The 22,163-nt window shown below is 35.6% G+C and overlaps 1 protein-coding gene across 5 annotated transcripts in view; it reads right to left on the minus strand.

Annotated features, from left to right (window-relative positions):
- ZNF280D (zinc finger protein 280D) overlaps positions 1-22,163 on the minus strand; it is a 133,817-nt gene that overhangs the window by 49,255 nt on the left and 62,399 nt on the right. For all 5 annotated transcript variants that reach the window (XR_008687354.2, XM_055437343.2, XM_055437340.2 and 2 more), the window contains 7 exons: positions 21,401-21,624; positions 17,847-18,004; positions 16,790-16,890; positions 15,297-15,443; positions 7,023-7,157; positions 4,920-5,227; positions 4,250-4,390 (listed from right to left, as the gene is read on the minus strand). Coding sequence is in view for 4 of the 5 variants with exons in the window: in XM_055437343.2 (XP_055293318.2) it covers positions 4,250-4,390; positions 4,920-5,227; positions 7,023-7,157; positions 15,297-15,443; positions 16,790-16,890; positions 17,847-18,004; positions 21,401-21,624 (1,214 nt within the window). In the remaining variant the exon portion in view is untranslated. The remainder of the gene's footprint in view (positions 1-4,249; positions 4,391-4,919; positions 5,228-7,022; positions 7,158-15,296; positions 15,444-16,789; positions 16,891-17,846; positions 18,005-21,400; positions 21,625-22,163) is intronic.

The following is a 22,163-nucleotide window of genomic DNA, read 5'->3' on the forward strand; positions in this document are numbered from 1 at the left end:
CCTGGTTTAGAGGAAATGGATCATAGGTGCAGTCCACTGTAGCACGTAGGAGGCAGAGAGGCAGAAAGCAGAAGGTGGTAACCCAGGAAGCCGTGATGCACAGTGGCAGATCAAGAGAACTACACAAGCTTAAGAAACTTGGGACAGTGCATTTTTTCCCAGCTGGTTTTCCACATCCACACAAATGATGCCCTGAGAAAGGGTCTGGACAGTAGTCATATCAATTCTGGAAAGATGAGAATGCTCGCTTTTTTTACGTTCTTTCTAGATGCTAATGAGTCAAAGTTAAAAAAAAAACAATAAAAATAATTAGAAATATAAAGTTACATCTTAGGAAAACTAAGGACTAAAACTGGAAGATTTAAAGTTGAAAGGTAAAAGTGACAGTGATTACGTTACCAAGAAAGGAAATGTAAAGAGGCAAGAAGAGATGAAGGAAGAAAAGGCAATGAAACAGGAGTAGGCAAAAAGGAAGAAGAAAAACAGTGTTAATAATTAAACAAAAGCTGAAGAGAATAGTTTCAAAAGTGAGTGACAACAATGACTCTAAAGAACTCACAGAGTGATAAGAGTGAAAAAAACGAATACAGAGATAAGTACTTGACAGATGCAAGCAAAGAAATAGAGGAAAACAACAGAATAGGAAAAACAAGAGACCTCTTCAAGAAAATTAGAGATTCCAAGGGAACATTTCATGCAAAGATGGGCTCGATAAAGGACAGAAATGGTATGGACCTAACAGAAGCAGAAGATATTAAGAAGAGGTGGCAAGAATACACAGAAGAACTGTACAAAAAAGATCTTCCCGACCAAGATAGTCACGATAACGTGATCACTGACCTAGAGCCAGACATCTTGGAATGTGAAGTCAAGTGGGCCTTAGAAAGCATCACTACTAACAAAGCTAGTGGAGGTGATGGAATTCCAGTTGAGCTATTACAAGTCTTGAAAGATGATGCTGTGAAAGTGCTGCACTCAATATGCCAGCAGATTTGGAAAACTCAGCAGTGGCCACAGGACTGGAAGAGGTCAGTCTTCATTCCAATCCCAAAGAAAGGCAATGCCAAAGAATGCTCAAACTACCGGACAATTGCCCTCATCTCACACGCTAGCAAAGTCATGCTCAAAATTCTCCAAGCCAGGCTTCAGCAATATGTAAACCGTGAACTCCCAGATGTTCAAGCAGGTTTTAGAAAAGGCAGAGGCACCAGAGATCAAATTGCCAACATCCGCTGGATCATGGAGAAAGCAAGAGAGTTTCAGAAAAACATCTATTTCTGCTTCATTGACTATGCCAAAGCCTTTGACTGTGTGGATCACAATAAACTGTGGAACATTCTGAAAGAGATGGGAATACCAGACCACCTGACCTGCCTCTTGAGAAACCTGTATGCAGGTCAGGAAGCAACAGTTAGAACTGGACATGGAACAACAGACTGGTTCCAAATAGGAAAAGGTGTACGTCAAGGTTGTATATTGTCACCTTGCTTATTTAACTTATATGCAGAGTACATCATGAGGAACGCTGGGCTGGAAGAAGCACAACCTGGAGTCAAGATTGCCGGGAGAAATATCAATAACCTCAGATATGCAGATGACACTACCCTTATGGCAGAAAGTGAAGAGGAACTCAAAAGCCTCTTGATGAAAGTGAAAGAGGAGAGTGAAAAGGTTGGTTTGAAGCTCAACATTCAGAAAACAAAGATCATGGCATCTGGTCCCATCACTTCATGGGAGATAGATGGAAAAACAGTGGAAACAGTGTCAGACTTTGTTTTTTTGGGCTCCAAAATCACTGCGGATGCTGATTGCAGCCATGAAATTAAAAGACGCTTGCTCCTTGGAAGGAAAGTTATGACCAACCTTGATAGTATATTAAAAAGCAGAGACATTACTTTGCCAACCAAGGTCCGTCTAGTCAAGGCAATGGTTTTTCCCGTGGTCATGTATGGTTGTGAGAGTTGGACTGTGAAGAAGGCTGATCGCCGAAGAATCGATGCTTTTGAACTGTGGTGTTGGAGAAGACTCTTGAGAGTCCCTTATACTGCAAGGAGATCCAACCAGTCCATTCTAAAGGAGATCAATCCTGGATGTTCATTGGAGGGACTGATGCTAAAGCTGAAACTGCAATACTTTGGCCACCTCATGCGACGAGTTGACTCACTGGAAAAGACTCTGATGCTGGGAAAGGTTGGGGGCGGGAGGAGAAGGGGACGACGGAGAATGAGATGGCTGGATGGCATCACCGACTCTGTGGACATGAGTTTGAGTGTACTCCGGGAGTTGGTGATGGACAGGGAGGCCTGGCATGCTGTGATTCATGGGGTCGCGGAGAGTCGGACACGACTGAGCGACTGAACTGACTGAACTGAACTTGACAGATAATCTTTAAAGGGGCAGTGTTAGGTGAAGATGATACTCAAAAGGTAAACAAATGAATCATGAAAATGCTAGTACAAATGTTCATGGTAATAAGTCAAGAAATAAGGAAGGTAAGCAGTACGGACGAATACCCCTCATCTGAAAAAAAAATACTTGAAATCATTTGTAAGCAAAAGGAAACTGACAGAGAGGAAGCTGTAAATTAACTGAAAGAAGCTGTGGAAGAACTAGAAGAGATAAGGGGCAGGGTTAACTGCGAAGTGGAACATGTGTGATTTCTGAGATCAATGCCTGGATGAAGGTAACAGGAAAAATACTTAAGACTGAAAAGATTAATTAAAAGAATGGACTCCAACTGAGTAACTATAGTAGGCCAGGGTGACAACTAAGAGAATTTAAAATAAAGCGTTAATAAGATACTACAGATAAGAATAAAAAAGTATACTTCTTATTTTTAAAAATAAAAACACAGATCCCAATTCAAGTTAAAGATCATGAATCAGAGTTGATCTGAATCAAGCACTATTTGGTAGTTTAGAATTGAGCATAAAGGTCAGTAGAGGATGATGTTCAAGTCTTTGGTCTTTAAGCCAGGTTGCCATTGCCTTCTCCTTAAGCCAGGTAAGCAAGACTAAATGTGTAAAATATTCTAGAACAAAAACAAAGCAACAGTCAAAACAGATGACCCTGAGGGTAAGGATGACTATAAAGTTAGATGAGTGCTGCTGGTCCAGAAAAAGGACTTCAAAGCCCAGTAAGTCATGGGGAAATGGGAATTCAAAAGAAATGAATCATATATAAGATTAAAATAGTATTGTGCTAAGAAAGGGAGCACAACAACTTTAAAGTTGATATAAAGCATTGGCACTGAAGAAGTCAGGGACTATGAAGTCAGACTAGTTATCAAGGGGGTTAAAAAACTGTGAGAGAGGTGCTAAAGCCACCAAGAAACATGGAAGAGTCCTTTAAAACGAGCAGTTGATTATGACCTGAAAGTAACAAAAGGTTATCTTGTGATCTGTATAAACATCACTTTTGTTGGTTATACTCTAATTCTAACTTTTGGGGGGGAAAAAAAAAGCAAAACTTCACTGTGAATAATCAACCTAACTGGCTTATATTGGAACAATTTTTGACTATTTTTTTAAAAATAAAAATCCATCCTGAAGGATACCTCAACTAATGTGATACCAATGAAGATAACATAGGCTGTGAAAATTTACTCTGCATGGAATACTCAAGTTATCTAAACTGAATGAATTAATAAAAAATAATTCCAATAGTGGCAATAATGAAATAGTCTCTCATTTCACTGAATGAATGCAAGGATGGATGGCCTGATGGATGGATGGACAGACAGACTGAGTAGATTATAGAGAAAAATAGAGAAAGAGAAACAAGATCCAATAAAATATCTAAGATCACTGAAAATCCTGGAATCACAAAGTGACTGCTTTGAAGAAAATAACACTCATAAGATTACATGTATGCTTCAAGAGGAAGTGAAAAGTGAAAGCGTTAGCCACTCAATTGTGTCCAACTCTTTATTCTTTACCATGTGACATTACTCTTCTGTCTTTGGAAGCAACCACATTTGAAAGTTCTATAGGATAAAAAATTCCCATAGGAAAACTATTTTCCCTAACAAATGTATCTTAATTTCATTAGTCTAACTGTTCTTACAATTCAAGTTTTCAGGAACTTCATGAATTACTATGTTGAAAAATAGTACCAGGAATCATCCTATAAGTTCTCTAATTGTTTCTCAAAGAGCAAAACTGACTTATACTAGGGCAACTGTTTTCAAGAACAAACTTGCTAAACTGTAATTTTAATTGGCAATTACAGATGTTTTAACTCATCTTACCTCATCATATGATTCACATAGGATTTGCTACAGCTAGTGTTGTATCTGCAAAAACTACAGTGGACATATGTAGGAAAGTGGTTTGCAAAATCTTTTATTTCAGAATAACACTCAATGCACTTGTGAACTCCCCGACGATACCTTATAGAGATATAAAGAAAATGATAAAAATATATTTTAAAACAAAAATAATAAAGGAGAGCCTTATTAACGGTCTGTTAATTTAAGCCAAGGTGTTGAACAACCTCAAAAAGGGATTTATAATTTGAAAAATCTGCTATAGAATAAAAGCTAGAATAAGTATAAATAATTTAATATCAATAGTGTTTCTTACTGGAATAAAAGGGATTAAATTAACCATTCAAAGATCACAAGATATAAGCACAACACAAAATCCCAGTTTTATGTTGAATGAATATTAAAAAAATTATATTTTTATATAGCAAAAAATACTATAATTTTTTATAATGAATATAAAAAGACAGTAATTCAAGTACTGTTCAATAGTTATAAAAAATTTTTTTTATTTGTTGGCATTAAGTGACAGCATATAAATGTACAAGAGAGTTGTGAATAGGGTAAATTTATATTAAATAAAATTTTTACCATGTTCATGCTCAGTTACTAATTAAGATTAAGTTAGTATTGGGTATCAAGAATAAAAGTTTACCTTAAATTCCTCAATGCTGTATTGACTTTACTTTTTTTATTGCTACTAGCCAATGTGCTTTGTTTCTTTTGCAGATTAGATATTTTTGATTTGTATTTAGGTTTATTTCCATTAGGCTTACTTGCATTAGGTTTACTTGCAATGGATTTAGTTATATTAGGTTTACTTGTGTTGGATTTTGTGGGACTTTTAGCAGTTATATTTTTAGTCCTTGGAGGTGAGAGCTGAAGGGTAGAAGTGCTTGCACTAATGGAAGGTGTGGTTGAAGATCCTGATTGAAGAGGTCCAACTGAAGCTCGAATAGTAACCTACAAAAATGAAGATAATATCTGCTTTACAAAATTAATCACTTTACTGTTAAAATATCACTGCATAACAAAAAGTTAAACATCAAGTATTTGGAAAGGGCAAGTATAAACTATAACTGGATAAGTCTTTCATTTATTTTAAATGTTCATATCAATTAAATGAAATTAAACTTGATATTTACTCACTTGTAATCTTACATTTTTGTACTGATACCAGTTATATGTTAAGTTATTAATGGATAATTAGCAGTTAAAGCAAATTATATGAATATTAAAAGAGTGCATTCCCTAGCTATTTCTGTGCTCTGATTTAACTTTAGAAATTCACAAACACAAAGGTCAAAACTTAAATCTCAAAACCTAGAAAGGACTAGAATCACCTTTCAACAACTATAAAACAAGCAAATCTATACTAAACATGATTTCTTTTTTTCAGGGGCTCACTGGGTAGGATGTATGTTTACAAAGATTATGAGAGGGGTTATATAAATTCATTACACTGCATGGAGAGTTTAACAATACTGAGAATTTCCTTAAAGGGAGCTAATACAAAACTTATCATTAAGTATTCAGAAATTATATTTGCTGGTGGACAATGGAAAACACAATTGCCTACCAACACTAACCATGTATTTGAGAGACAGCCTATGAGGAAATATCATGAAAAATATGTGATTTGGCATCATACAAAGGCACTGGACTAGGAATGAAAGACTTGAGGTTAAAGCTAAGACTATTTCTTCCTAGCCATGTGACCCTGATTAAGTTACTCACCCTCTCTAAGCTTCTTTATCTATAAGGGACAATATCTGCCTTGTCTACTTCACTGGATTACTGCATGGATTAAATAATAAAATATATGAAAAAGTATACCAAAAACCTAATTCTAAGGTGCTATAAAACATTTAGTATAATTATTATTATTATTAAGGGAAAACATGAGAGAGGACTGCACTGCTTACATTAGTCTTTTGCATGTCTAGTCCCAGCATGGAATGAATGGACTGCAGGGAAGGATGCTGGATAGCTTCTCTTGCTCTAGGTCTTCAGAGCATGGCTTTATATTGTTATAGTTAATTCAAATAATAGACATACCCACATTCAAAGGTAAGTACCCAAAGCCAAATATAAATGTTTTGGGGATTATTTCACTTTGGATTATCCATGCCTCTGTTTCCCTCCACTGGAGCAAATATTCAAGAGCTGACTGTATATAAAGAAGTCAGAGAAAACAGAGGTATATAAGGCAAAAAGGGAAAAGTAAATTACAGTCATCAGTATGCAGTCAGACATGTGTTGCCTCACTTAAAACATAATGCTATCCAGCAGCAGAACTTGCTTCTCTAAGAATAGACTCAGTAATACCTTCAATAAACACCTGAGAACCTACAGCATTCAACAGGCACCATACCAGATGCTGAGGATACAAAGATAAATAAAACATGATTCCTAACCTCAAGCATCTTACAGTTCAACAGATAAAACGACAAATACACTGCCAACAAGAATAGCTCAAAAATAGCCTATGTCACACTGATACAACCCACTGCCTCCAGAATAGTTAATTTAGTTACACTTTTCACAAAGGAATACTACTCTAGACTTGCACACACTATTGACCAAAAACCAATGGTTAGGCGTTTTTTCCCTAAACATAGGAACGGTGAAATTTAAAATTAAAGTCTCAATTAAATCACAAATCATTTTTAAAGTATTATATCCAACAAATAAAACCAGGCAGGTGTTAATGTCTATTATCATACAAAATGTTAAAATACAACATATTTGCACTCACTTTTGTTCCAGGAGGCAACCCTTCTAGTTGTTTAGGTTTTATAAATGTCCGATGATGCTGAGTCTTGTGATCCATTTTCTCTTTGCATGTTAAAAATTGCAGTCTGCATTTTGTACAACGATGTATTCCCTTTTTCTGTTTAGGAACCAGAAAGAGGGGAGAAAAATAGTTTCTACAACCACAAATCCTGCATCCTGAAGCCACTTTAATTTTAATGATACTAAATAATTTTAAAACTAGTATTTTATACCTCCTATCACACATAATAGCAAAATATTACTATTTTTTAAATTATTAGCATTTAGTTTTCAAAAACGTTTGTTTCTATACAGAAATTGAACATGAAAGGTACAATCGATAAGATTCTAATGAAAGTTTTCTTAACAGTGCCATGAAAGCTCTACTGGTTATAATTTTAAAGTACTTAGACACATGATACTGTGCAAATAAGCTACATGCATTTTTATCCCATAAAAGAATAAAATTATTTTTAATTTTTTCTATTGCCAGTTGGTTGGCAAGATGGAAAAATAAGTTCAAATATCTAACTATATATTTCAAAGAAACCTATTACAATAATGGTTGTATAAAGCAGTGCTGTCTAATAAAACTTTCTTCAATGATGAAATGTATTGAGCTGCACTGTTCAAAACAGCAGCAACTAGACATATGTGGTTAATGAGCACCTGAAATATGCCAAGTGCAACTGAGCAACCAAATTTTAAATAATTTAAGTTTAAATAGCTACATATGGCCAGAGAATACAGCACTGAATAGTGTGGATATAGAGGCATAAACCAAAACAACTATTCCCAATCTACTTACTGGCTGAGACCCCTTGACTGAATCCCTCCTCAAACTTAATCCTATTATTTTTCCACAGATGGGAAACAGGACCCAAGAAAAATCTAAATTCCTTCCCCATAGCTATTCAGTGACAAGGCCAGACACCTGATCCAATGGTCTTTGTACTACACAATATCAATTACAATCTTTACCTTTACGCTCTCATTAATTTAAAAAATATGTATGTAAACTGAAGCAACATATAAATTCAGAAGAATGGTTTCTCTGAAGTTATGATCTGCCAGATACATCACTACTTCCATTTACACAATCAATCATCTACAAAATTCAAACAGATAATACATTGAGAATAGGAAAAGGAGTACGTCAAGGCTGCATATTGTCACTCTGCTTATTTAATTTCTATGCAGAGTATATCATGAGGAACGCTGGGCTGGAAGAAGCACAAGCTGGAATCAAGATTGCCTGGAAAAATATCAATAACTTCAGATATGCAGATGACACCACCCTTATGGCAGAAAGTGAAGAGGAACTCAAAAGCCTCTTGATGAAAGTGAAAGAGGAGAGTGAAAAGGTTGGCTTGAAGCTCAACATTCAGCAAACAAAGATCATGGCATATGGTCCCATCACTTCATGGGAAATAGATGGGGAAACAGTGGAAATAGTGTCAGACTTTATTTTTTGGGCTCCAAAATCACTGCGGATGCTGACTGCAGCCATGAAATGAAAAGACGCTTACTCCTTGGAAGAAAAGTTATGACCAACCTAGACAGCATATTAAAAAGCAGAGACATTACTTTGCCAACAAAGGTCCGTCTAGTCAAGACTATGGTTTTTCCCGTGGTCATGTATGGATGTGAGAGTTGGGCTGTGAAGAAAGCTGAGTGCTGAAGAATTGGTACTTTTGAACTGTGGTGTTGGAGAAGACTCTTGAGAGTCCCTTGGACTGCAAGGAGATCCAACCAGTCCATCCTAAAGGAGATTAGTCCTTGGTGTTCATTGGAAGGACTGATGCTAAAGCTGAAACTCCAATACTTTGGCCACCTCATGCGACGAGTTGACTCATTGGAAAAGACTCTGATGCTGGGAGGGATTGCGGGCCGGAGAAGAGGACGACAGAGGATGAGATGGCTGGATGGCATCACCGACTTGATGCATATGAGTTTGGGTGAACTACAGGAGTTGGTGATGGACAGGGAGGCCTGGCGTGCTGTGATTCATGGGGTCGCAAAGAGTTGGACACAACTGAACTGAATATACTGAGAAGTACCTAGCACAATACTGGCACACATCAGATATTTCATAAAGTTCTTTACGAAGTTCAAAGCAATATATAAACATGTTTGCATTACTATTTAAGGTACAAATTAAGACTATTTTAGAAATGTGATGCATTAGATTATATTGGAGATATGGGCAATTTTAATTCATTCATATAGGCTGAAAAAGGAGGAAGAAAAAGAGAAAACTTGGGCAAGAAACAGATATCAAGTAACAATGACAGAAAAAAGTTCTCCAGAATTCAGTACCCAGAAATCTTTTCTCTATCTATAATCACTCCTTAGGTTATCTCTTCATTTCATGGCTTTAAATATCTTGTATCCAACTGCCTACTTGACATCACTGTGTGGGTGTGTGCTAAGTTGCTTCAGTTGTGTCCGACTCTTTGTGACCCCATGGACTGTAGCCCGCCAGGATTCTCTGTCCATGGGGATTCTCCAGGTAAGAATACTGGAGTGGGTTGCCATGCCATGTAGAGAGGATCTTCTCAACAAAGGGATTGAACCCAGGTCTTACATGTCTCCTGCACTGCCAGGCAGGTTCTTTACTACTAGTGGCACCTGGAAAGCCCACTTGACATCACTACTTGTATGCATTTCAAACCAACATGGACAAAATGGAATTCCAGATTTCCCCCCTCCCTTCCTGCCCCCAAAATACATCTACTCCTCAATCTTCATCACATGACAACAGATGAAAATTCCATTCTTGCAGCTGCTTAGGACAAAAAAACTTGGTCACTCTCTCTCACATCCCATATACAACCTATTAGTAAAACCTGTCTGCTCTACCTTCAAAAACTGTCATAATATTTCCACTTATTACCTACAACCAACACTACCATACTTATCGAAAACATTCACCTTGACTAATAATAACCTCCTTTGTTCTCCCTTTCATGTTCTTTCTTCCCTATGGTCTATTCTCCTCCCAACGGTTAATGATCTTAAAACATGGCAGATCTTTCACCTGCTTAAAATGTTGACAGCTTTCCAAAGTCCTGATTCTGATTTACAAGATTCTATATGAATTGGCCTGCATTCTGTTGCTACAGCCTTATTTCCTATTACTTTCCCTCTTATTACTTTACTACTCTGCTCTAGCCACAACTGAGTGTGAGGATTCAGTAAGATAATACATGTAAAGTACCTGTTACTGGTAGAAGGTAAATGACTGCATAGATGTATACTTTATAGTATACTTTTAGCTGCATACTTTAACTGTTTTCATTAAAGATCTAATGAACATATTTAACACATACAAAATCACTTTCATTATTTCTTAAAAGTCATAAAAACTGGATTGTTAGCTCTAAAATCACCCAAGACATAATAATACATTGTCTGAAACAAAAGTTACAACCAAAGTCATCTAAAACAATAAAATAAGCCCCAGATTCAACAATTCTTATTATTTCATATTGGACTAATTGGTCAGCTATAATTTCCCAATCTTTTGTAAATAATCACACAAATTATAAACATCTTGAAGGATGCCTGATGATCCTTCTTATTAATAGATTTTCACCCTCCTAACTTCTGGCTGTCTAATTCCTAGGATCTCCGAATAAACAAAAGAAAACTTAGGGTAGAAAAACTGATTACAAATCACACAGTTCACATGGTCAGCCCACATACCTCTTTCATAATTACTATTCTTCCCTATTCTTAAATTAATATTAATCTCACTCCAGAGCTTAATAAAGCATAAAGGGAAAATGATATTAAAAGCCCCATAATGAAATAAAACTGTTTTATATTTCATTCTCCCATTCAAAAAAAAGGCCAAAGATGAAATATAGAGTACCAAGAATAGTATTTCTCAAATTCTGTTCTTTAAAAAATGTTAATAGATACTGTGAAAATAAAGGGTTCAAAGGCCAAATAAGTCTGGGGAATACATACTATATCCTTCTTTAGAGATGTACAATGTCCATTAGCATATTAAAATTTCCGAGGAGTCCTATATTAAAAAAGAACGATTTAATTTTATAAATCTGTGCTTCACCAAATTTATTTACCAGTACCAATTGGGAGCGGGACATCTATTAACACCTGATGGAACACAGCTGGGGAAACACAAAATAGAGAGATCTTGCCAGAACTTCTCAAAGATAGGTAGCATCCCAGTCACAGCAAAGTTCAGTTCAGTTCAGTCACTCAGTAGTGTCCAACTCTTTGGAACCCCATGGACTGCAGAACGCCAGGCCTACCTGTCCATCACCATCTCCCAGAGTATGCTCAAACTCATGTCCATTGAGTCAGTGATGCCATCCAACCATCTCATCCTCTGTCGTCCCCCTCTCCTCCTGTCCTCAATCTTTCCCAGCATCAGGGTCTTTTCAAATGAGTCAGCTCTTTGCATTAGGTGGCCAAAGTATTGGAGTTTCAGCTTCAGCATCAGTCCTTCCAATGAACACCCAGGGCTGATCTCCTTTAGGATGGACTGGTTGGATCTCCTTGCAGTCCAAAGGACTCTCGGTCTTTTCCAACACCACAGTTCAAAACCATCAATTCTTTAGTGCTCAGCTTTCTTCATAGTCCAACTCTCACATCCATACATGACTACTGGAAAATCAGTAGCCTTGACTAGACAGACCTTTGTTGGCAAAGTAATCTCTCTGCTTTTAAACATGCTGTCTAGGTTGGTCATAACTTTTCTTCCAAGGGGCAAGAGTCTTTTAATTTCATGTCTGCAGTCACCATCTGCAGCGATTTTAAGCCCCCCAAAAATAAAGTCTGACACTGTTTCCACCGTTTCCCCATCTATTTCCCATGAAGTGATGGGAGTGGATGCTAGGATCTTCGTTTTATTAATGTTGAGCTTTAAGCCAACTTTTTCACTCTCCTCTTTCACTTTCATCAAGAGGCTCTTTAGTTCCTCTTCACTTTCTGCCATAAGGGTGGTGTCATCTGCATATCTGAGGTTATTGATAAAATTTTTCCAGGCAATCTTGATTCCAACCTGTGCTTCATTCAGTCCAGCGTTTCTGATGACGTACTCTGCATATAAGTTAAATAAGCAGGGTGACAATATACAGCCTTGACGTACTCCTTTTCCTATTTGGAACCAGTCTGTTGTTCCATGTCCGGTTCTCACTGTTGCTTCCTGACCTGCATACAGATTTCTCAAGAGGCAGGTCAGGTGGTCTGGTATTCCCATCTCTTCCAGAATTTTCCACAGTTTTTGGTGATCCACACAGTCAAAGGCTTTGTCATAGTCAATAAAGCAGAAATAGATGTTTTTCTGGAACTCCCTTGCCTTTTCGATGATCCAATGGATATTTGCAATTTAATCTCTGGTTCCTCTACCTTTTCTAAAACTAGCTTGAACATCTGGAAGTTCACAGTTCACGTATTGTTGAAGTCTGGCTTGGAGAATTTTGAGCATTACTTTACTAGTGTGTGAGAGGAGTGCAATTGTGTAGCAGTTTGAGCATTCTCTGGCATTGCCTTTCTTTGGGATTGGAATGAAAACTGACCTTTTCCAGTCCTGTGGCCATTGCTGCCTTTTTCAAATTTGCTGGCATACTGAGTGCAGCACTTTTACAGCATCATCTTTTAGGATCTGCAATAGCTCAACTGGAATTCGATCACCTCCACTAGCTTTGTCTGTAGTGATGCTTCCTAAGGCCCACTTGACTTCACATTCCAGGATGTCTGGCTCTAGGTGAGTGATCACGCCATCGTGATTATCTTGGTTATTAAGATCTTTTTTGTATAGTTTGTCTGTATATTCTTGCCACCTCTTCTTAATATCTTCTGCTTCTGTTAAGTCCATACCATTTCTGTCCTTTATTGAGCCCATCTTTGAATGAAATGTTCTCTTGGTATCTCTAATTTTCTTGACGAGATCTCTAGTCTTTCTTATTCTATTGTTTTCCTCTATTTCTTTGCACTGATCGCTGAGGAAGGCTTTCTCATCTCTCCTTGCTATTTTTTGGAACTCTACATTCAAATGGGTATATCTTTCCTTTTCTCCTTTGCTTTTCGCTTCTCTTCTTTACACAACTATTTGTAAGGCCTCCTCAGACAGCCATTTCTTTTTCTTGGGGATGGTCTTGATTCCTGTCTCCTGTACAATGTCATGAACCTCGGTCCATAGTTCATCAGGCACTCTATCAGATCTAGTCCCTTAAATCTATTTCTCACTTCCACTGTATAATCATAAGGGATTTGATTTAGGTCATACCTGAATGGTCTAGTGGTTTTCCCTACTTTCTTCAATTTCAGTCTGAATTTGGCAATAAGGAGTTCGTGATCTGAGCCACAGTCAGCTCTCAGTCTTGTTTTCACTGACTGTATAGAGCTTCTCCACCTTTGGCTGCAAAGAATATAATCAATCCGATTTCAGTGTTGGCCATCTGGTGATGTCCATGTGTAGAGTCTTATCCTGTGCTGTTGGAAGAGGGTGCTTGCTATGATAAGTGCGTTCTCCTGGCAAAACTCTATTAGCCCTAACCCTGTTTCATTCTGTTCTCCAAGGCCAAATTTTTCTGTTACTCCAGGTGTTTCCTGACTTCCTACTTTTGCATTCCAGTCCCCTATAATGAAAAGGACATCTTTTTTGGGTGTTAGTTCTAGAAGGTCTTGTAGGTCTTCATAGAACTGTTCAACTCCAGCTTCTTTAGCATTACTGGTTGCAGCATAGATTTGGATTACCTTGATATTGAATGGTTTGCCTTGGAAACGAACAGAGATCATTCTCTCATTTTTGAGACTGTATCCAAGTACTGCATTTTGGACTCTTTTGTTAACCATGATGGCAACTCTATTTCTTCTAAGGGATTCTTGCCCACAGTAGTAGACATAATGGCCATCTGAGTTAAATTCACCCATTCCAGTCCATTTTAGTTCATTGATTCCTAAAATGTCAATGTTCACTCTTGTCATCTCCTGTTTGACCACTTCCAATTTGCCTTGATTCATGGACTTAACATTCCAAGTTCCCATGCAGTATTGCTGTAAAGCATTGGACCTTGCTTCCATCACCAGTCACATCCACAACTGGGTGCTGTTTTTGCTCTGGCTCCGTCTCTTCATTCTTTCTGGAGTTATTTCTCCACTGATTCCCAGTAGTATATTGGGCAGTTCATCTTTCAGTGTTCTTTTTGACTTTCATACTGTTCATGGGGTTCTAAAGGCAAGAATACTTTGTGGCAAGTAGTCTGCCATTCCTTTCTCCAGTGGATCACATTTTGTCAGAACACATGTGACATTTTGTCAGTCACAGCACAGGTGATCCCAAATTTATTAGGAAATTCTACTTTTATGATATTTTCCAATGAAAAACCACAAGACAATTTCATGATTATCTAATGACTAGACTGGAAAGCAAGGTGAGCACCAATGCTGAAAAAACTGATATGCCAGTTTAATCAGTAACAAGAAAATGCACTGAGCTAATCAGTGAAGTGGCAAAACTTGGTAACATGATCAGAATCAATAAATTCACTGACTTCTGGTTTTGGCAAAGGCACTGTTAGTGTTCTTTCAAATATTTAAGAACAGGAGCAGTGTTGCATTGAACTTTTTAGCCCAAACAAATGATGACTTAATTGCTTCAGGAAAAGAACCAGTAAACATAATATCAGAATTCAAGACACAGGTATAAGCGCTAATACTGGGTCCCAAAAATTACATAGTAGAACTGAATATAGTTCTCTGCCAGAGTTCATATATCAGCAGTAAGTGTCACTACTATTTTCTGGGCAGCTATAAAAGCCCATTCCTGGTCAATGATGCCAACATGTCTTCTTATAATATGGGTGCTAAAAGTGGAAATACAGTTTGAAGAGAAAGAAGAAAACACGATTATGAGTCATCAGCCTTTTCTTTATCAGTTCAAACTCATCTTTTCCCCTGCTTCTGATAATTACCTTCCCCAGTCCCACTCTTACCCTCTGAAACACCCATTCTTTTGGATATTCCTCCACTCATCTTCTCTTTTTTCCTTCAAGATTTCCAACTGTCTTTCAGAATTATCATGTATGAACCATAGTATCATCAGAAAGGAAGCAAGGAAAAGAAGTAGGAGTTTCACCAGTAATTTAGCATAAATTGTAACTTAATCGTGTCATTTGGAACAATGCTGCTTCCCTTGCAGAACAAATCTAAACAATGTTCTAAATCATAATCTATCTTTTCTCTAAAACAACATAAATGAATAAGAACTGACAGATCTCACCTGATGCTTCATATAATGATGCATATAGGGTGTTGCAATTTTAATAACTTTGAGACAAAATGGACACAGCAAGTTCTTGGTGTTTTCATGAGATGTTCTAAAATGAGTTTCTACATCAGAAAATGATGATGATCTATAATTGCAAACCTACAAAAAAAAAATCTGGTTTAGTTTGAAAATTTATAATGATATCCAATTTCAAAGTAACAGTGATAGGTCACTTGTTCAGAAGAACACTGCTGCTGCTGCTGCTGCTAAGTTGCTTCAGTCGTGTCCAACTGTGCGACCCCATAGATGGCAGCCCACCAGGCTTCCCCCGTCCCTGGGATTCTCCAGGCAACACTGGAGTGGGTTGCCATTTCCTTCTCACTATGTACTATTCAGTCTAATGCCTATACAACCAAGAATCCTATTAATAGAAACATCAAAAGATAATCTTTGAAACACAAGAGTTAGCTTTCAAAGCTTAAGGATATTTCCCAAAATATGACTAGATTCTCTTATTTTTATCAGATATTTTTATCACCCCCAATCTTGACTTGAATTATCAAACTCTGACACCTCTGGTCCTATAAAGTTCCTTCTTATTGCTACATAAAACAGCATCTTTCCTTAGATTATAAATGGTCTCCAGGCTATGGAATGACAGTGTATTTTTACCTTACTTTCCCCATTTCTCCAAATTCTGGAAAAGTACTTGTCCCAAAGCATTTGGTGCAGTCCTCTGAACTAAAAGCATTTCATATTTCCCTTTGTATGCCTATATTCTTCCCTGAAGGATAAGATGTCTATGTTTCTTTCTGCCATAGGGCTTTTTCTTTGTCTAATACAGGAGTGGGCAAACAATGGCCTATGGGTCAACTCCAACTCTCTGCTGACCCCACACAACAATATATGAGTTATGCCAACAGACTTTCTACTAATAAGTTATTTACAAAATAGATTTTAATTTTAGTAACTAATTCTATCAAAATGGTTAGAAAAATAAAAGAATATATTTCATAACACAAGGAAATTATATAAAATTTAAACTTCAGTGTCTATAAATAAAGTTTGATTGAAACACAGACACACCCATTTATTTACTTATTGTCTATGACTGCCTCTGTGCCACAATGGCAGAGTTGATTCGTTCCAACAGAAACCTATGATCCTCAAAACCTGAATATTTACTATTTTGCCCTTTATACAAAAAATTTGCTCATGCCTGGCCTGAAAGTAAAAGTTAGTCGTGTCCAACTCTTTGCAACCCTGTGGGCTGTAACCCACCAGGCCCCTCTGTCCATGGAATTCTCCAGGCAAGAATACTAGAGTGGGTAGCCATTCCCTTCTCCAGGGGATTTTCCCAACCAAGAGATCGAACACAGGTCTCTCGCATTACAAGCAGATTCTTTATGATCTGAGCCATCAGGGAAGCCTGATTTAATAGGTTTAAATCTTGTAACCCAAACAAACCAACAAAACACGACATATACAATAAAATATGTATATACCTGGCAAATATATGGCATTTCACCAGGTTTATGATTGTCCTTCATATGTTGTAAAAGGATATGCTCTGTTTCAAATGACAATTCACATATTTTGCAAATGGCTAAAAGTGGGGGGGAAAAAAGACATGATATTAAGATATATATACATACACATAAGTATTCAATCTATATTGTACACCTGAAACTAATACAAGTTAAATGTCAATTACACTTCAATTAAAAAAAAATCCTCTCAAGGCAAAGAAACAAAATTATATATATATACATTTACAATTCATTTTGTATATCTATATCAACAATAATAGTAGTAGCAATATTGGCAGTGGTGGTGATGGTGTACAGTTCCATAGTTGTTTACTGTGACCAAGCACAGTTCTAAGGACTTGACTAACTCACTCAATTCCCATCAACTTAACTCATTCAATTCCCATCAAAACATTATGAAGCAGGTATTTCTATCATCCCCATTATTCAAATATTAAGTGCCCTGCTAGAGATCACATTCAGTTCAGTTCAGTTCAGTCGCTCAGTCGTGTCCGACTCTTTGCAACCCCATGAATCACAGCTCGCCAGGCCTCCCTGTCCATCACCAACTCCCGGAGTTCACTCAAACTCATGTCCATCGAGTCAGTGATGCCCACATTAGGATCACATATTACAAAGCAGAGCTTGGATCTGAACCCAAGCTGTCTTGATCCAAAGTATGTGATTTTAACTAACACTGTATTTACTTTTCTTACTCAAGTTTAAAAGAAGGGCATTGATTTCACTTTGAAAACTATGATCTGAGCCTTCTAATTTAGTCCTCCACATGTAATGCACAAGTTATTTACCATAATGAATTATTTATTAAGATAGAATTTCAGTAACTAATTTTATTAAAAAGACTGTATAAGTTAAAAATTAACTTTTTCAACTTTACTCTCAAATTCCAAAGTTGTTTTTTTATTCTTGTTTTTCTACCACACTTGTTCAGAGTTCAGTATCAAACTTTTTTCAGAGTTTATATTGTTAAAAATCAACAAATATGCAATACTTAAATGAAACTGTAACTTACTAGAAAATTCATGGGGTGTGTGTGTACTTTCAATGTGACACTGCAGTTGAAATGGTGTGGGAAACTGACGGTAGCAGTGCTGGCAGGTGGTGTGGTTTTCCCAGCTTTCACTGCTCTGCTTCTCAAGTTCCAAATGATGTTTCATGTGGTTCATAAACCTATCAATGATTGTCAACAGGTGCAAAAATTCAGATTTAAAAACAAAAATCTCACAAATAAGTACTTGAATCTAAATCTTAAAATTATAGATAAATTAATGAAAATAAAATTTCAAAAGCCTTAAAGTCCTCTAGAAGAGTGTGCACTTTAAATAATCACTTTCATTAAGTAGCTAAGTAAACATGTTTTCATCTTTGTTCTAAAACAATTAGCATTAATTTGAAATATCACAAATTTGTTATATTAATCATTTCAGATTATTAAATTTTTAAAACATAAAAGAGCAGGTTTCTACTCCATATAAGAAATACTACTTACATTTTAAAATAAAATACTGAAAGGAAGGAAACTCTACCACTAAAATCAGCTAGAATCATGAAAGAAATCTTTTAAAGCTCTGAGGATATACAATAGATTCCATCTGCTTAAAAGACAAATTACTGGCATTTTTACTTGTGTCTTGGTTTTTAAATGCATGTAACAGCAATTTTAATGCCTACAATTACAAGAACCTTTTGTTTTATTTAATGATACTGGTTTACTGTTAGCAAAGACTTCACTTTAACTTGCAGACTGCGCCCTTTGTAGGCAAAGTCCATTTTTCAGTTTTACATTCTGCTATTTCAGCTTCCCTAAAAAGGTTCTTATGAGTAGGAACTATGACCTTCAACGGCAGAGAGTACAATATAAATGGGAATACCTATTTAAAAGAGCTTACTGAAGCTTTCTGGTGAATTTGAAAGTAAAGTTATTCAATCAAAATAACAATTTTTAGACTGGGTCAACTATTAACAATTACTCACTTTGAGACACTAAAGGAAATAATGTTGAAACTAAGTGATAATAATATCCATCTGGATAGCAATCATCATAAATTTTACAGCATTTATTTTTTTTCACATCTCACATAACACTAGTCTTTAGTACACGTTATGGTATATTTTGAAATATCTTTTAGTATTCCTTTGGTTTTAACACCAGCTCTACAAATACCTATTGTAAATCCTAGTCTTGGCTAAATATTTACATGTAGAGAAAATGTCATAAGCCATTAACCTCTCAGCTTACAATTTTCAAAATTAAAGTGTATCTATATAAAATAATCTCTTAATGAGCATGCTTTCTCTCAACTAACATAAGCTCCCATCAGGATCTCATACTACTTAACCATACTACTTTAACCGACAAATGGCAACAAGGAAAACAAAAACACAAACATCATGAAAATATATTCACAAAATAAAATAAACATGTTTTGTGTGACACTCAATGTAGGGGAAGAAAAAATCATACCACAATACACTGACAGGGAAGAAAATAGAAATCTACAGTTTATCAGTTTCTTACCATTGCTCTACAAACATCAATTTACCCTCCCAGTTTCCACTGGCAAGGTGAAATATTACTTAACATGTATAACTTCTTTGGTCACAAAATGTTTTCTATTAAGGTTATGCTTACTAACAATCAGTATTTCAAAAACACTCAATTCCTGGATGCTCCCAGATGTTGTCTGCTTAAAATTTCAAGTATTAGGACACTTTAGAAATATGTAACTAGTATTCTAAAATAATAACAAAAAAGAAAATTTACCTTCTTATGTTTAATATTAGTGTGTTAATCTCAAAGGAAAATCCAAGAAAACAACTACTGAAATATATTCTAATATCATATATATAACACTAAGGTATAACAAAGAACTAAGCCAGGAAGCCATATTTCTATGCATTTTATATTAACATGATTATTCTGGTATGTTATACTATTAAAGTGGTAAAAATATAAAAGTAGAAGACCAAGTTCTATTGTAATATTGTTTTAGTGTGTGTGTATGCTCAGTGTCCGACTCTTTCAACCCCATGGACCGTAGCCTACTGGGCTCCTCTGTCCGTGCAATTTTCCAGGCAAGAATACTGGAGCAGGTTGCCATTTCCTGCTCCAGGGGACTATTTCAGTATTATATAACAAAGTACAATGCTCATTCTGTTAAACTTACTGGGACCATAAGCTATTAACTGCTGTTATAATTTGATAAAGGAGATAAAGAAATGTGACAACTCACATGAAATAATATATGTAACAGAATTTCTAAAACTATAAAGCACTATCATAAAAAATTATTATTACAAGAGTTTATCACAGTTTATTTCAGGGTTTTTCTATATGCTTCTTTTTGGACCTTAAGAACTCACAGGAAAATAAAATAAACGCTGGATCTAGAAGTAACCTTTAGGTTCCTAAGAATGCTTATATAATAACAGTTATGAGGGATAAACAAAAACGTATGCCTTTATATGTTTGTACACACACACATCTCACCTGAAGAAATACATTGACATCTGCAACTTACTTCGAAACGCATAAAAAAAACCCAAATAGTTTGAAGGAAGGATGACTGATACACAATAAAACAAGTACAGTTAAATGTTAATGGTAGAATCAAGATAAGTATACAGTTGTACCTATTATAAAATATTTTTAAATTTGCTGAATGCTGAAAATTTTTATAATAAAATGATATTAAAAAACCTTACCAAATATAAATGTCAAGCTGTGTAACCAATGAAAAATATCAATCAAGGGAGGTGGGAGGGGGGTTCAGGAGGGGGAACTTATGTAAACCCGGGGCGAATTCATGTCAATGTATGGCAAAACCAACCAATATAATATTGTAAAATAATTTGCCTCCAATAAAAAAAAAAATTAATTATAAAAAAAAAAAGAAAAATATCAATCAATGTCTTTTTAATCTTGTAACTAACTTATTTATGGGATGACAGTTACTAATATGCCATGTAACTCAAAGACTACAAAGTATAAATTCCTAAAATTTAAAGCATATATGTGTACAAATTTCAAAATTCCACTGAAATTAAATCTCTAATTCTTAAAGGGCTTAAATTTAAAATCAAAGCAGTCATATTTCCTAGAACTGGTACTTCTCCCAAGATCACTATAAGATAAATGTTCCAAAAATTATAAACTGCAAGATTGGAGCATGAGTATATACGAAGTCAAACTGGACAAAATATCTGTAAGTAGTTCTTGTGATATGAAAAAAGTAAAATCAAAGGCAGCTAACTATGAAAATTATCTCATGAAAATTCCTAGATCACTGATAATACAGGGAAAATAAATTAATTTTTTTTTTGAAATAAGTTTGTCCTTTTTAAGCTATTTTAAAGAAACACAATTAACTGGATCTAAGAGTCAAGTCTAATATATAAGAAAGAACAAAAGCTTTTCAACAAAAGAATTTGCCTTTGTGCTTAGCTCAAAGTATTAAAATCACTTATCTAGAATAACACTAAAAATGCAAGATAAAGATACAACCTGTAGCTACAATCCGTAGCATTCCAATTTTCAAATAGAAATAAAAATAAATGTTTACATACCTAATATTATTTTTAAGAATTTTCAAGCAACTGAAACATTTAAAGGTTGTATAAGTCTTCTGTTCTTCCAAGACATCTCCTTCATGTTTCCCATAATAAAAGTCATTAACTAACATGATCAGTTTTCCTTTTTCTGAATCAACAGTTTTATTTTTATTTGCTGCACTTGAAATTTCTGTTTTAGCCAGCCCCAAAACGTTATTTATCATGTCTGGACAACAGTACTGCAAGAGAAATAAACAGAAGCCTTATTTATCACTTTAAAAAGTTAGAAACCAAAATATGGTTCTTTGTTTACAACTAAGGTAAGATCATATAAAATTGTGCTTGGTGATATATCTAGAAAAATTTTTGCCAAAAGCTTGCCCTGTATATACATACTCTAAAAAATTCAAACAATAAATACCTATGATCTGAATAAATTTTTAAAAAATTTTAAAGAAAGAAAAGAAAAATCTTAAAAGCAGGACTTGGATATTGATCCAATAGCTTTTTCCTTCTACTGTACCTTTTCATATATAAATATCTAATAATATTTAAACTAAGCAATTACTCATATCCATGTCATAAGGAGTATAGAAAGGAAACGTAGTTTTACATGCCACAATGTATATGCTTAATTATTAAGTCATATACTAAATTTTGTAATATCTGGTTGGAACTGGACACTGAGTACAGTTAATCTGCCATTCTCAAGACTCAAGGTGCTAGAAAATATATAGGGACAAAATAAAGAAGCATCAGTTACATCTTGAAAGCTTCA

The sequence above is a fragment of the Moschus berezovskii genome, chromosome 9 (assembly GCF_049115385.1).
Source record: "Moschus berezovskii isolate FMDL1 chromosome 9, NW_MosBer_1.0, whole genome shotgun sequence".
In the NCBI taxonomy this organism is placed as follows: domain Eukaryota; kingdom Metazoa; phylum Chordata; class Mammalia; order Artiodactyla; family Moschidae; genus Moschus; species Moschus berezovskii.